At 43.3% G+C, this 16,958-nt stretch overlaps 1 protein-coding gene across 1 annotated transcript in view; it reads left to right on the plus strand.

Annotated features, from left to right (window-relative positions):
* The window catches only part of NEK1 (NIMA related kinase 1), a 205,564-nt gene that overhangs the window by 52,832 nt on the left and 135,774 nt on the right, over positions 1 to 16,958 (plus strand). Inside the window, exons 11-15 of the mRNA XM_028494271.1 lie at positions 1,124 to 1,275; positions 12,957 to 13,016; positions 13,256 to 13,315; positions 13,410 to 13,457; positions 13,946 to 14,020. Of these exons, the coding sequence (XP_028350072.1) occupies positions 1,124 to 1,275; positions 12,957 to 13,016; positions 13,256 to 13,315; positions 13,410 to 13,457; positions 13,946 to 14,020 (395 nt within the window). The remainder of the gene's footprint in view (positions 1 to 1,123; positions 1,276 to 12,956; positions 13,017 to 13,255; positions 13,316 to 13,409; positions 13,458 to 13,945; positions 14,021 to 16,958) is intronic.

A 16,958-nucleotide genomic window follows, 5' to 3' on the forward strand; every position in this document is an offset into this window, starting at 1 on the left:
GACCGGGGCACAAACCCGTGTCCCCTGCATTAGCAGGCGGACTCTCAACCACTGCGCCACCAGGGAAGCCCCTCTGATTATTTCTTTAAAATCAATTTATAAACGTTGTTTTTTTTTTTTCTTTTGGTCACACTGCACGGCTTGTGGGATCTTAGTTCCCCAGCCAAGGATTGAACCCACGCCCTTGTCAGTGAAAGCGTGGAATCCTAACCACTGGACTGCCAGGGAATTCCCATAAACATTGTTCTTGATATAAATTGCTCTCTGAAAAGTTTGACCAGTTTGTATTCGTACCAGCAGTGCATAAACATACTCATTTCATGGGACCCTTAGCTATAGAGATTCTTTTAAGTACCTGTTCTTCAATGGGTCTCTGGTGTAGGCATTACTCAGACTATATATGAAGCAAATATTAAAGTGCTCATAGTGATGGAATTAATGTTTAACAGTTACTCTTGAGGTTTATATTCTGATTTCAAAAGTAATTTCTAGGGGGCTTCCCTGGTGGCGCAGTGGTTGAGAGTCCACCTGCCGATGCAGGGGACACGGGTTCGTGCCCCGGTCCGGGAAGATCCCACATGCTGCGGAGCGCTGGGCCCATGAGCCGTGGCCTCTGAGCCTGCGCGTCCGGAGCCTGTGCTCCGCAACGGGAGAGGCCACAACAGTGAGAGGCCCGCGTACCGCAAAAAAAAAAAAAAAAAAAAAAAAGTAATTTCTAAGACATTGAATGTTCTTTTTAAAGTTTATTTTTAACAGCTTTATTGAGATATAATTTGCATACCATTCAATTCACCCATTTAAAGTCAACAGGTCAGTGTTTTTTAGTATATTCACAGATACATGCAGTCATCATCCATAGTCAGTTTTAGGGACGTGCTTGTTCTGTGAGAGAAATTTCAACAAGTTAGCTTCTTGCTTCTTTCAAAGAGTGGCTTTAGTGTGGAATAGCCCTAATGGAGGCATTGCCGTGTGGTAAGGAGGGAGTGAGACGTTTAATGAAAAGTCTCAGATTCAGTGATCTCAGTGATTGTGAACATGAACAAGGCCATCTTGAAGAATTTTGAAATTAGGGGTTTCCTATTAAGAACTCTGAAAATAATTTTTTTCTATTTTTTTCATGTAGCTAAGAGACCAGGTTCAGGACAAAGCTTGGCTTCTGTTGTGTCTGCTCAGAAAATTACAAAGCCTGCTGCTAAATATGGAGTCCCTTTAACGTATAAGAAATATGGAGATAAAAAATTACATGAAAAGAAACCACTCGAAAAACATAAACAGGTATGATGATCATGCTACAAACTGTGTATTAATAACATGCTCAGTTTGCCCTTATTTTATTGTAGCTCAATTCAGTTAATCTTGATATTCATAGGATTGTTTTTATTAAGTTACTAAAGAACATTGTTTTCTGCTTCACCAGTCTCCTAAAACTTGGGAGACTTACAGAAGTCATAAAGACGGGCTTCCCTGGTGGCGCAGTGGTTGAGAGTACGCCTGCCGATGCAGGGGACACGGTTTCGTGCCCCGGTCTGGGAAGATCCCACATGCCGCGGAGCGGCTGGGCCCGTGAGCCATGGCCACTGGGCCTCCGCGTCCGGAGCCTGTGCTCCGCAACGGGAGAGGCCGCCACAGTGAGAAGCCTGCGTACCACAAAAAAAAAAAAAAAAAAAAAAAAAAGAAGTCATAAAGAAACATTAGTTAAGTAAAGTAGCTGGTGCAGTAAAAAGAAAGTAACATTATAAATGAAATCGTTTTTGAATAACCTAAGGAGAGCCATTTGTCTTTGTGCCTAAAATAAGTAAATATCTGTGATCAACATCATAAAAATCTGGGGAAATTTTGAATTTAAGAATTCACGATGAGATAAATAAATCAAAATCATAGAGCTGGAGGAACATGATCATATAGTCTGTCATATTTCAGATGAAAATTAAGGCCTGTAGCATTTAGGGGTTGTGTCTAAGAACACAGAGTATTAGTTGCAGGAATTTGATATTTTTCTTCACGTCACTAGCTGTGTTCTCTGGTATATGGAACCTGTTGGTTTAGCACTGCGTATGCACATGCATACATACACGTACACACACGTGTAGTTACAAAGGTGTGTGTGATGCTGTAAGACAGACCTCCTAGTAGGGGTGGTCCGTCTCTTTGGTAGAAGCTATGATAAAGTAGTTCAACACGATCCCTGTAAAGCCGTCTCAAATAAGTTGTGTAAGTCAGCATCCAGTCAGGAGACAGAAAACATCATAATTTGTTAGGGGAAAGTTTAGTGTAAGTAATTATTATCTGTTTTTAGGTAATTGACTTCTGAGGGGTAAAGAGAACTCTAAAGAATACAGGCCTAGCAGACAGACGCAGGAAGCAGGCACTGCTCCTGGTGCAGAGGCAGGGCCCCATAGGAGAGACAGAGGCCAGAGTATCCCCCCTCCTGCCCTTAAAGCCGAGACTCAGAGCCTGCTGGGTGTGGATGGAGGTGACCCCTGGGTAGTGGGGTTCCCTGAGGTGCCGGGGCCGAGGCTGGCAGATGCGAGACTGTCCATTGTGGAGCTGATCAGACTCCTGGAACCTTCATAGCGTGAACTGTGCTGAGAGGCCCGTGGAGGAGCCTGCCGGGCGCTGCTGGGCTCTTTGGGCTGGGCTGCCGGCTGGGGCACCGGGTGCGGCGGGCACTGGCCTCGAGGCTGCCGCTGAAACTCGCAGAGAGGCTGCCGGGGGTACTCTGCCTGCAGGGGTGGTGTCACTCACCGCATGTCCTGCACCCACAGGGACAAGAGGAAGAGAAGCCCTTTCCTTGTGCAGCGTCCCTCCCTCCAACGTGGTCTGCGGACAAAGCTTGCATCCTGCCGCAGGCCTGAGGTTTGCCCTGTCCAGCTGCAGGGCCACAAGCAGGACGGCGCAGGGTGAACCGTGAGCTGAGGGGCATCGGACAGCTGGCACACCGCGTTTGTGTTTCTGGTTTTGGTGCCATGTTTGTTCAGGCCTAAATGGAGCAATTCCGTCAGAGCCTTTAGCCCTCTTTTCTTTAGTCACCACAAGACACCCAGCGCCCCCGGCGTGCCCTCGGTCCGCAGTGTCCCAGCTCCCTAAGGCTCTGGTCCTCCCCCGAGCCAACCCGTGAACCCTTCCACAGGGCCTCGGATAGCACATCATCAGCAATATCCCCCGTATTCTAGCCTTGTCCAGAGTGGCTTCACCTCTTTTGCTCCGAAACCTGGCTTGTCCCTGGACACTCTGTCATGCCTCTCTCCTGGGGACCCGTTGCCCTCTGGTCCCTCTGTCCTGCCGGGCCTAGAGGTGGGGCGATGGGGGCGTGCCCCTCGCTTGTCATTGCCAGGCTCCCCTGCTCCCTAAGCCGCTCCGCCGGGCGTCGTGTCAGCTGCTGCGCCTCCGCGTGAGGGTCACCTCGGACACTTCCCCGCACCGCCGTGATTCTCGGTGACTTCGGTGTCTGAGAAGATGAGCCTCAAAGTAGTGCACGGCCTTGTCTCCCTGATGGTTCTCTTGCATCAGTGATCGTGTCTCCTGCCTCACCTTGGAACTCTCCCCTGGAGTCACGGCATCACGTTTGTCTTCAACAATAGCATCTATTTCGTAGTCTCAGTTCCAGGTACCCCACTCTCTGACCACTACTTCCTGTGTTTTCAGCTCATTCCCTGAGGACTCTGCCACCAGAACTTCTTTGTTCTGTTTGGATCTGTGGATCTTCACTAGTTTTTTCATTGTCCATCCCTTCTTCATTTTTATTTTCTTTCTCCGGCTTTAATTTCATGTTCTCTCGTTGTAATAGTTTCCAGAACCTCGACTGTCTTGCCCCAGTGGAATGTGGTGGGAAAAACAGGCAGCTGTTCTGACTGGTCTCGCTTTAAATTTAAACCCCCAGCGTCAGGCGAGCACTGTGGCCACCACCCTATTATGTTTCCACAGTCCAGTTACCCCCCCACTTTCTAAGATGGTTATCTCCTCCTTTCTCCTTGTTCTTCACCTCAGGGTAATGACCTTGCTACCTATTTCACTGAGAAAACAGAAGCAAGTGGAAGGAAGTTGCCCACTCTCAGCAGCACTCCTGCCAGTCGGTCCTACGTGTTTGTAAATATCCTGCCTTTCTTCCTGTTACTTTGATGATCTGTTTGTGTTTTGATCCAGAGCCAACCCAGCTGTGTGTGGCCCGTCTGTTGTTAGTATTTCTGCCTGCTGAAGGACTTCACCCTCTCTTCTGTGTCATATTTTCCCTCTCCCCGAATCATTCCTGTTAGCAAACAAACATGTTATATCTTCAGTCTTCTTAACACAATCCTCCCTCCCATGTCTCCCTGGATCCACCCCTTTCCCTGTATCTCTGCTTCTTCGGCGGCAGAACTTCCCCCAGCCTTGTCTGTACGTCTTCGCCTCCCTGCTTCCCCTTTCCTCTTGCTTTGTCACAGCTGTTAGGAGCGGCTCCTGGTGAGGACCGCAGGGAGCCCAGTTGGGTACGCCCAGGGGTCGGGTGTCTTCTTCCTCTGCCTCAGTTTTGGACTCACTTGATCACGTGCTCTTTTTTAAACTTTTTATTCACTTGAGTCCAGACGTCACACTCTGCTGATTGTCCCCCTCCCTGCCTGCCTGCTCTTCTTGCCCCCTGCGCAAGTTCCTCCTGGTGTCGCTGACCCCTGACGCTCGCGTGCTTCAGGACGCCGGCCGGGGACACCTCCTTCCTGGACCATCCTCGCTCTCTGACAGCACCTGTAAACCAACCCATCTGCATCTCGAGCTGGGACTCCTTTCCTGAACTCCAGACCCGCGCTGTCCTCGCGTTTCTAACCGGGTGTCTGACGGACATCCCGGCACGAGGGTGTGTTAAGTCTGAACGCCGGGTCCATGCCGTCCCCAGACTCATCGTTCTTGTCTTGCCTCACGCTCCTGAAGTCTGCTCATGCCCCGTCACCGTCACCTCCCGTCCACCGCCTGCAGAATCTGTTCTGTTCGCAGTCTGACTGCTGCTCCCCGCTCTGTCAAACACTGGTCCAGGCCCCCTCGCCCTCCCCGGCCTGACCTCACTGCTCTCAGACCGGCGTCCTGCGTCTGTCCGCACACGGCAGCCTCAATGCTGCTCTGATGGTGAAGGGTAATCGTCGCCCTTTCCTGCCCACGAGGTGCCAGCAGCCTTTCCTCCCGCTCAGAGAAGGTGCCCTTGTTACCTCCGCAAGGCTCATCTCCGCTCCCTCCTTGCTAGTCTCCGTCCAGCAGCGCCCATGAAACCTGCTGTCCTCAGACATGCTGAGCACTTTTCTGCAGAAGAGCGCTTGCACTTGCTCCTCTCTTCTCCTGGAGGACTGTCTCGCTCTTGCATAGTTTTCTTCCTTCCTTCCTTCCGGGCTGTGCTCGCAGCTCTATGGATAGAACTGCCATTCACCCTTCTGGCCCACCCCCACAGCTCCGTCTGCTTTTTCCTCCACTGCTTTTCTTGCATGTGCTTGTTTCCAGCCTCCGTGGAGGTGTGAATCTGTGAGAGCAGGGGTGATGTTGTTCACTGGTGCCTGAACCAGTGGGGCCCCCAGTAAACACTGACTGGATAAGTGAGTGATGCGTGGATTAGAGAGCACTAACTTAGCGTTTGTCAAGCCACTCAAGTGTTAATTCTTTAAAAGAATGAATAGCACCCCAAAGTTGTTAGTAAAACTCTGTGCAGAAGCCGTTTTGTTACCGTTGTTAGCAAATTGATAACTATTAGAAAAACAAAACCAAGAGAGAAAAAATGATAATGACCAGCTCCTGAGCACACTGGGATGTGTCTGGACTCCATAGGGTCACAGAAGGAAAAAATAGACTCGATAGCTCTTTTCTTTAGTTAGAAAGACAAGTAGTCTGCTAAGATTATTATCGAGAGTTGTACTGGAGAGACTAAAAATTAATATGATCCCTTAAACTTTCTCTTGTAACCCAAATACATACTTGGGTGGACTTGTAGAAGGTCATTTGTCTTATCTCTGGGCCACGTGTTCACCTGACCAAGTGGAGAGGTCAGAGCGCGTGGTGAGGCTGGGCTGAAGATGTAGCAGGTGGCCCTCACCCTTGGGCGGGATCGTAGCCAAGTGTTTATTCTTTCGCATGGCTGGTCGGATCAAACAGTATGTTGGTGTTCTTAACGTTTCCCTCATTTTCAGTTAGTATTTATTCGGTACGCAAGAGCAGCATCCTGTGGTATTTTCAGATTCCAGTGAATAATATCCTGAATAGCAGATATCATCCCATCAAATAGTCAATGACAGGTACATGATTCAGGTGATAGTTATAAGAGATTTGGAGTTCAGGCAAGGTTGTTGCCCTTAAAGTTTGTAGGCATTTGGCATGATTTTCTAGACCAGACCAGTGAGAACTAAATAATAATTAGCACATGAAATAAACATGCAGCTTATTTAAACAACGTTTCACGACAGATTTCTTTGCACGACAGTGTGAATGTACTTAATGCCACATTAATTGTACACTAAAAAATGGTTAAAGTGGTAAATTTTTTTTAGTTGAAGTGTAGTTGATCTATCATATTGTGTTAGTTTCAGGTGTACAGCATAGTGATTCAGTTTATTGGGGGGGACAGATTATATTCCATTATAGGTTGTTACAAGATATTGGGTATCAATTTCCTGTGCTATACAGTAAATCCGTGGTGCTTATCTGTTTTATGTATAACAGTTTTTATTTGTTAATCCTGTACTCCTAATTTGTCCCTCTCCCTTTTGGTAACCATGAGTTTGTTTTCTGTGTCTGTGAGTCTATTTCTGTTTTACATGTACATTCATTTGTATTATATTTTAGATTCCACATGTAAGTGATATCGTATAGTATTTGTCTTTGTCTGACTTATTTCACTTAGCATAATAATCTCTAGGTCCATGCATGTTGCTGCAAACGGCAAATTTCATTCTTTTTTATGGCTGAGTAGTATTCCATTGTATATATGTACCACATCTTATTAAGCCAGTCGTCTGTTGATGGGCCCTTAGTTTGTTTCCATGTCTTGGCTATTGTGAATAGTGCTGCAGTGAACATTGGGGTGCATGTTTCTTTTCAAATTAGAGTTTTTGGTTTTTCTGGATACATACCCAGGAGTGGGGCTTCTGGATCATATGGTAGCTTTATTTTTAGTTTTTTAAGGAACTTCCATACTGTTTTCTAAAATGGTAAATTTTATATGTGTTTTACCACGATGAAAACAAATTAGGAAAAATTTGAAGTAAATAAAAACTAAATAAAAATAAAAGAAACGACACATGCGTGAAGTTTTTCAAACCTAACAATGAAAATAATTAAAGGAAAAAAACTAAATGTCTAAATTATTTTAAATGTGATTTTTTTAAATAAGTTTTTTTTTGTTTTTATATGACTCATATATTTTTTTAAAGACTTATTTTGTCCCCAGAAAATCTAAAGCATGTTTTAGATTCAAATTCATAATGGCTCTTAGAATTTTCAATTTAACTTTCTATCAAGCTTGAAAAGGAGAAGTTTATAAGGAAAACCATAACCCCTTACTGATAGTGCCTGTCTCTTTTTAAAAAAAAACTTTTGGCTGCATTGGGTCTTAGTTGCTGCGCGGGCTTTCTCTAGTTGTGGGGAGCGGGGGCTACTCTTGGTTGTGGTGCGCGGGCTTCTCACTGCAGTGGCTTCTCTTGTTGCGGAGCACGGGCTCTAGGCGCACGGGCTTCAGTAGTTGTGGTGCATGGGCTCAGTAGTTGTGGCTCACAGGCTCTAGAGCGCAGGCTCAGTAGTTGTGGTACATGGGCTCAGTAGTTGTGGGTCGTGGGCTCCAGAGAGCAGGCTCAGTAGTTGTGACGCACGGGCTTAGTTGCTCCGCGGCATGTGGGATCTTCCCAGACCAGGGATTGAACCCGTATCCCCTGCATTGGCAGGCGGATTCTTAACCAGCGCGCCACCAGGGAAGTCCTGTCTGTCTCTTTTTAACTGCAGAAAATTAAGCTAATACACATGAAGTTTTTATTACTCAGCATATCATAAAAATATCTGCATGTCATAAAGACTTTCTTTGCTCCAATTCCTGTTAATAATTATAGCTGTTTTCTAAAAGGCTTCAGTTAAAACAAAGGAGTGGTTATGAAGCCACCAGAGGGAGCTCCGTGAGTATGTTTCAGTATTTTGGTTCTGACTTTAGCAAAGAAACAAAACAACACTTTTCTTTTAGTATGGATGTTTTATATTACCATATTTTTCTCTTCTGTGTAGAAATAGTGTTCTGAAAATACTTGTGTGATGTCAGAGGAACAGCTTGGCATTTTTATTTCACAAATATTTGAGTATCTTATATGTGAGGCAATCTGGAGGACCAAAACATGAATATGACTCTTGCTTTCATGTGACTTGCCCAAGAGCATGTAGGTGTCTTAGTTAAACATTCCCTTGTTGCACACAGTTGTGTAATCTGGTTTAAAGCTGCTCATGTATAGTGGGATGCTGTATCACTCATGTTAATATTTTTAAGTTGTTGGGTGTCGTGGTTCACAAATGTGGAGACCAGCGCTAGACCTGCTCCATAAGGGTTCACCTGTGGAACTTGTCAAAATGTAGAACGCAGGGCTCTGTGTCCAGAAATTATAATTCAGCAACTCTTGGGGATATGTGTTTTTTGAAAATAGCTTTATCAAGATATAACTCACGTACTATAGAACTCATCCATTTAAAGTTTGGAATTAAATGGTTTCTAATGAATTTGCAAGAGTTTTGCAACCATCCCCACAATCGACTTTAGAACATTTTCATTGCCGCCCCACAAAATCCTTTTCCCATTAGCATTCATTCACTCCCCGTCCTTCCCCAACCCTTAGCCCTGGGCAACTGCTAATCTGCTTTTGTCTCTGTATAGATTTGCTTGTTCTGGATATTTCATGTAACTGGAGTCATACAGTACCTGGTCTTTTGTGACTGGCCTCTTTTGCTTAGTATAGTGTTTTCAAGGTTGTAGCATGTATCCATGTTGTACCGTGTATCAGCACTTCATTCCTGTTTATTGCCAAGTAAGACTCTTTTGTATGGAAGGAATATGTATTTTTACAAAGCTCCTGGGTAGCATTCCCCACTAGTTTAAATTCTATATATATATAAAACATACTTTGAAATGTTAACTTTGTGATTGTAATGCCATAAAAAAACATTATATACAACTGTTTTTTCCTTGTACTTCAGTAATAGTGCCCCCAGAACGCTCTCTTGACTATTTTAAAAGAGGGGATTGCTATCTATTAGTGGTGGCAAAACCGTTTAGTGGGTGAAGATCAGGGACTTTTTTTTTTAAGTAGTAGAATGGAAAGTAACAGACTCAGCTACACATAGTAAAAGCAGTTTATGGAACTTGTGTGTGTGTGTGTGTGTGTGTGTGTGTGTGTGTGTGTATGTGTGTGTATCTTAATTGGGCCTGGATGTGAAATATATTTCTTCCTGTGGGTTGCTTTTACAAAAAGTTTGAAAGCTACTGTTGTTTAAATATTTCAGTATTATTGTCATCTCATTAACCCTAGTGTCTTTCCTGGGACGAGGTGGTAAGATAACATGGTTCAGCTTAAGTGAAAGTTGAATTGAAATAACTAGCCAGCATTAGGTTAGGTAGGAGTTATGATCTAATAATACAGTGAGGAGGAGGTGGGACGGTTCCGGGAACCTACTGCTTGGGTCATTTTGTCAGGGAGTAGACTTGCCATTTAGTTAGTCATGGTGTGAGGTGGTTTTTTTTTTTTTTGGCGGGGGGCTGCACCGTGCAACTTGCGAGATGTTAGTTCCCCGACCAGGGATCGAACCCGTGCCCCCTGCAGTGGAAGTGCTGAGTCTTAACCACCGGACTGCCAGGGAAGTCCCTGGTATGAGACTTAATACCACTTATCACATTGATGATGTAGCTTTGAGTTTAAAACATACTGTATCAATAAAATGGATTTGGTTTATGATGGTTATTTAATTAGAATGCCAAAACACAGTATAAGAGAATCATTATTCTCATTTTAACAGTTTATCAACCCATTTGATGATGTTGCATATTCTAAATATTATCATTTTATTGTGCTCAAATTAAATAATGTATTCATTAAAATAAGTTAGTTGCATTTCCTAAGGAAGAAATTATGTTTAAATTATGTATCATGTTGCTTTCTAAAGTAAGCAGAAACTTTAAATATCTTTTTGAATTTTTTTTTTTTTTAGTGAAAGGAAACTTCTGGTGCCTTTCTAGTTCTTTTTTATGTGTTGTGAGCTATGTAATATCTTAACAGTGATATATTTCTGGAATTAATTATATTAATTTCATATTGATTGGGGGTCATATTTATTTTGTAATATTCTGAATTCACATTTAGAATTTTAGTGCTTAACCGTTATGGTCATTTTACAAAATTTAGGAAGTGGTATATGAGAATAATTTCATAACATTGACTTTTGCCAAAATACAGCTGCTGTTGAGATGGAATTGTTAGTGGAGACACTTTAATGATTTAATCAAACGCTGAATTATTTTAATAATAATGTAAATGACCACTGAAATAATTTTTTTAAGTAGCATTTGCTTTCCTTTGAGTTGAAACACAACATAGGTAAATAATTTTGTACAGTGTTTCTTTTTATATTCATTTTATCCTAAGGTAGCTGAAAAATTTTAAATTGGTTCATGATAAATAACTAGAGTTTCCTGTAAATACTTTTAATCTTTTTTGGTATATAGAATTGTATTTTGACCGGTTTGAAAAACTGATCATACGGTAGGCTTAACATTGCTCACAAAATTGAGTAGCTAGCCCAGGATAAAAAAAAAGAAAGAAATCCATGGGTCAATTATACTTACAAGCACACATGCAGAAATCCTAAAAGAAGTTTTTCAAAAACTCAAATCATTTATCAAAAGAATGATTTAAGAATTATTAAATAGGATACATTTCGGGATGCAAGGATGGTTCAACAGTAGGAAACTGGTTAGTTTCACTTCATTAGTAAGTTGAGAAAATCATACATAAATGATCTCAGTAGATACTGAAAGTTCAGTAGAATTTAACACTTAAAAAAAAAAGCTTCTTTGGTTGTATACATTAAACATGTACAACGTTTTGTATGTCCATCGTACCTCAATAAAATGGTTTTTAAAAAAGATCCAGTGACCTCCCTGGTGGCACAGTGGTTAAGAATCCACCTCTTAATGCAGGGGACACGGGTTTCAGCCCTAGTCCAGGAAGATCCCACATGCTGCAGAGCAATTAAGCCCATGCACCACAGCTACTGAGCCTGCGCTCTAGAGCCCGTGCACCACAACTACTGAGCCCACGTGCCGCAACTACTGAAGCCCGCGTGCCTCGAGCCCGTGCTCCACCAGAGGAGAAGTCACCTCAAGGAGAGGCCCGCGCACCACAATGAAGAGTAGCTCCCGCTCGCCGCAACTAAAGAAAGGCCACGCACAGCAATGAAGACCCAGTGCAGCCAAAAATAAATAAATAAATAAATTTTTTAAATCCAAATTTCTTTCATTCAAGAAATAGAGGGGAAACTTCTTAACATGACACAGTTATATATACTAGAAACCCATGTCAGGCATTATACATAATACTGAAAAATTGGAAGCATTTACATTAAAGTTTGGAGCAAAACGAGGATGTTTGCGATGATTGCTATTATTTAATGTTATTCCAGAAGCCTAGCTAATGTAATTAAAAAGAGAAAGAAATAAGAAACATAAATACTGGGAGAGAAGAGAAAACAGACATTTACAGATGATATGGCTCCCTATGTAGAAAATCCTAGTGAAGCAGCAGAACACTACTAATGAATTCAGTAAGGTGACCTGATAGAAGTTCAGCATCCACAAATGAATAATCAGAAAAGGAAATGGGGAGACATAGTGACAGACTCCCTCAAATACTTTCTTTTATTTTTTATTTATTTTTTTTGAATTTCCTTTTTATACAGCAGGTTCTTATTAGTTATCTATTTTATACATATTAGTGTATATATGTCCATCCCAGTCTCCCAATTCTCAAATACTTTAGACCTGCTGAGAAAAGTGCAAGATAACTATGCAAGAAAGGAATCAACATCAGTGGAGTATTACTTATCAATGAAGAAAACAAATGCAGATACAAATAATAACGTGGACGATTCTGAAAACAATGTTGAGCAACAGAAGTGAGATACAAAGGAATATATATTGTGTAATGCCATTAATATACAACTCAGAACACAGAAAACTAAACTGTATTGCTTAGGAAGGCATACATAATTGGCAAAGCCATAAAGACAAGCAAGATAGTGATTAGTAAAGTCAGGATGGTGGCTGCCTCTCTGGTGGAGGGCTTCTGCATGTTGGCAGTATTCTGTGCCTTAACTTGGGTGGTAGTTACTGGCTATTTCCTTTATTTTTGCTAACATCTGTGTATGTCCTTTATCTACTTTTTTATAGGTAACTTTATTTATTTTTTTAAAAATTTATTTATTTATTTATTTATTTATTTATTTAATTTATTTTTGGCTGCATTCGGTCTTCATTGCTGTGTGTGGGCTTTCTCTAATTGCTGCGCATGGGCTTTCTCTAGTCGCTGCGAGCGGGAGCTACTCTTTGTTGCAGTGTGCAGGCTTCTCATTGCGGTGGCTTCTCTTGTTGTGGAGCACAGGCTCTAGGCGCGTCGGCTTCAGTAGTTGTGGCACGCGGGCTCAGTAGCTGTGGCTTGTGGGCTCTAGAGCGCAGGCTCAGTAGTTGTGGTGCACGGGCTTAGTTGCTCCGCGGCATGTGGGATCTTCCCGGACCAGGGATCGAACCCACGTCCCCTGCATTGGCAGGCAGATTCTTAACCACTGCACCACCAGGGAAGCCCCAGGGATAATATATCTTGAAAGACAGTTATGGCAGTATTGGCTTTACATTTTTTCCTGTTTTAAATTTCCATACATTTGAATTTTTCAAAATCCTTATCTAATTTGTAGTTTTACTTTTTGTCCAGGCCCATCAAAGTCCAGTGAAGAAAGTGAATCCTGGAGAAGAAAGGAGGAAACTGTTTGAGGTATAAAGACATCTGTCTGCTTATTTTAAAGCTTTGTAAAAATAATTATAAAAAAAGAAACAAATCTTATAAAACCTTCAAACCTTTCCTCCTTATTTCTTTCAAACAAATACCTCTAACTTACTTCTGTTTTTTAACCTCCTTGGGCATACGTCTACCATTGGTATGCTAGCTTTACTGATGAAACTAGAAGAAGTAGTCTTTATTACTAATAAAAAAATGTTCTTTTTTAATTTAAGGAACCGGCAAGGAAGAGAAGGTTGGAATTGAATGAAAAAGAAAAGAAACAAAAGGATCAGGTAGTTTTTTTGCTCTTACTTTTTTCCCCTTCCAAGTTGGAGAGGATAATAGTTTCAAGAGTTCTGAAAAGTTTGTCTTTAAAACTTGTTACAGATTAGTTTAATGAAGGCTGAACAGATGAAAAGGCAAGAAAAGGAAAGGGTAAGAGGATGGTCCGTTTCCCTGGTATGCTGTACTGCCTCCTACACATGCGCCTTTTTTTTTTTTTCCTGGCTGCGTTGGGTCCCCGTTGCTGCACACAGGTCCTCTCTAGCTGCGGCGAGAGGGGGCCACGCCTCACTGCAGTGGACTAGCTTCCCATCACGGTGACCTCTCTCGCTGCAGAGCACGGGCTCTAGGGCTGCCGGCTCAGTAGTTGTGGCTCACGGGCTCTAGAGCACAGGATCAGTAGCTGTGGCACATGGGCTTAGCTGCTCCGCGGCATGCGGGATCCTCCCGGGCCAGGGATCAAACCCGTGTCCCCTGCATCGGCAGGAGGACTCCCAACCACTGCGCCACCAGGGAAGTCCCCCCTGCCCTTTTTTTTTAAAGGGATACACTGATTCCATTTTATTTCTAAATTTATTTCATGTACTTTATACTAAATATTTGAAATGGTGTTTTGTCTGTTTGTTTCTTTTCCCCAAAAGTTGGAGAAAATAAATAGGGCCAGGGAACAAGGATGGAGAAACGTGCTGAGTGCTGGTGGAAGCGGTGAAATGAAGGTAGGCCTTTGGTGCCAGTGCACTTACACTACTGCTTTTTCTCCAGTTTCCCGCTGCTCTTGAAAAGGTATACAACTGGCTTTTTGGGGGGACACACTTAACTTTTTACTAGAGTTCTTCAGCATCTGTTATGACTCCTTAGTTTTCCTGCACGTATTTGGTATGTAATTTGTACTGATAACTAATATGTGACACTGTTAAAATTGCATAAAAAGTTTGCTGTGAAGGCTATGAGACACCATTCCTGCCTGAGGTGTCTATTTTTTTTTTTTTTTTTTTTTTTTTTGCGGTACGCGGGCCTCTCACTGTTGTGGCCTCTCCCGTTGCGGAGCGCAGGCTCAGCGGCCACGGCTCACGGGCCCAGCCGCTCCGCGGCATGTGGGATCTTCCCAGGCCGGGGCACGAACCTGTGTCCCCTGCATCGGCAGGCGGACTCTCAACCACTGCTTCACCAGGGAAGCCCTGAGGCGTCTTTTTAAAATCATATATAGTTTGTCTCCACTCTGCCTAAAGTCCTCCTGTAGCTTCACGCAGACCTGAAGATTCCGTTTTCAGAAGACCCGTACTAAGTGGGGCCCTGCCAGTCTCTCCGCACTCATCCTGGTCCCGCCATGCAGTGCTGTGTGCTCTAGTCATGCTGAGCTAAGGACCGTACTGCAGTTTCCCCACTGTGTGTGGCCTGCTGAAGCTACGTCCTGACACTTGTGTTTCTTTTTACCTGAAAGCACCCTCCGTCCCTCCTCTCACTCCTACCTCCAGCCATTTACCTAGGTAACCAGTGACCTAACCAGCCATTTACCTAGGTAGGTTAATTCAGGCATTTCCTTTGGGCAGATCCACACTGTACAACCTTGGGCAAGTTACTTAACTTTTCTGAGCCTTAATTTCTTCATTTAAAAGAAGAAAGAAAGAAAGGAAGGAAGGAAGGAAGGAGGGAAGGAAGGAAGGAAAGAAGGAAGGAAGAGAAATAAAGAAGAAAGGAAGGAGGGAAGAAAAGAAAAAGGAAGAAAGGGAGAGAGGGAGGAAAAGAGAAAAGAAAAGAAAAGAAAAGAAAGAAAATTTCAAGAGCAGGGCCCGAGCTTGGCCTGCAAGGACTCACCTGTTAAGCTCCTTTTCCTTTCCTTGCTCTGCCAGTCTGAATCTTGCATTTCTTCTTTTGCCCTCATAGCATCCTTGACATACCGAATTCTAAGGTGGTCCCCAAATTCCTGACTCTAGGGGTCAGGCCTGATGTTATCCCTCCACTGGAGCGTGGGGGAACCTGTGAACAGGGTGTGTCGCAGCCCTTTGGTCAGGCTGTGTTGTACGGCCCTGCTGATAGGGTAGCCACTCCTGTGGTCACATCACTATTTTATAAACCTCCCTCATAGCAGCCTGGAAGGGAGAAGGTCAGAGAGACAGCTTCTGCTGGCTTGGGAAAAAGCACGCGTTCATGTGGCAGGGAACCACAGGTGTCCTCTGGGAGCTGATAGTGGTCTCTGACCCACACCCAGCAAGAATGTAGTGACCTTAGCCGTGACAGCCACAAGGGAGTGAATTCTGCCAGGAACCAATGAGCTTGGAAGAGGATCCTGAGCCTCAGATGAGGGTGGCAGCCCTGGCTGACACCTTGATTTCTGCCTGGTGATACCCCGAGTGGAGGACCCTGCTAACCATGCCCAGACTCCTGAGACCACAAATGGGTCTGTCTTAAGCTGCTGAGTTTGTGGTACTTTATGACACAGCAATAAAAAATGAATACATACTATCATTCCTCTGTATTATCAGTTTTAATTTGTATCATCCAATCAACTGTTACTTAAGGTCTTTAAACTGTGAATTCGCCTGACCATGCTCAGTAAACTTGGTAGTTAGGTGCCCAGTAGATATTTGTTAAGTTGAAATGATTACCATTCTTACTTGTTTCTTTTTCCCCAAAAGATAAGATTTGAATAAAAATTTATCTATTTATGTAGATATACACGTTCTGCCCTGGCTTTCTTGGTTTGTATTTCAGTGTCTTGAGATGACACATTTTTCGTATTACATATCAATAACCCAGTAGGAGTCACTTTTTCTAATTCTGTATTAATATAGACTTATACAGTTTTTAGTAATACAATTTTATCTTTAAAATTGTACTTTACTATTTTTGTACTGTACTATCCAATTTACTATGAAATTGAACTTTTAACCTCCTGAGTGATAAGGAATGACTCAGACAGAATTTGACCCATTCTAAAATAACTAACCCCATATCTTATATGATTAGAAAGTAAAATCTTACCAAGTGCAGGCCCTCAGATCTTGTCAAGCACTTTATATCAGTCCATGATTAGCGTTGAGAATTTGATTATTTTTTCTTCTCCCTTTGCGTATATCTTCTTTATTCAGTAAAGCACCTTTTTCCCCTGTGACGTCTAAAGCCATATTTAATCCTAAAGTCCAGTTTTATCAATGTTTTTTTTTTTTGTTTTTTGTTTTGTTTTTTTGTGGTACGCGGGCCTTTCACCACCGCGGCCTCTCCTGCCACGGAGCACAGGCTCCGGACGCACAGGCCCAGCAGCCATGGCTCACGGGCCCAGCCGCTCCGCGGCACGTGGGGTCTTCCCGGACCAGGGCACAAACCCGGGTCCCCTGCATCGGCAGGCGGACCCTCAACCACTCTTCCCGGACCAGGGCACAAACCCGGGTCCCCTGCATCGGCAGGCGGACCCTCAACCACTGCGCCACCAGGGAAGCCCATCAATGTTTGATTATAGTTTCTCAACAGTGTGAGATACTATGTGCTTAATAGGTTTCTGCTTCGCTTCATAAACTTCTATACTGCTTTCTGTGAGGATTAATAAAACAATTTATTTTCCATGACGTAAAGCAAAGTCTATGTTAGTTTCTGTACTTATCCCCCAAGAGGTTTGAAATATTTAACTTCTTCAGCTGTTTGATTTCTGTACAGGAC

Source organism: Physeter macrocephalus, chromosome 9, assembly GCF_002837175.3.
Source record: "Physeter macrocephalus isolate SW-GA chromosome 9, ASM283717v5, whole genome shotgun sequence".
NCBI classification, from domain to species: Eukaryota; Metazoa; Chordata; class Mammalia; order Artiodactyla; family Physeteridae; genus Physeter; species Physeter macrocephalus.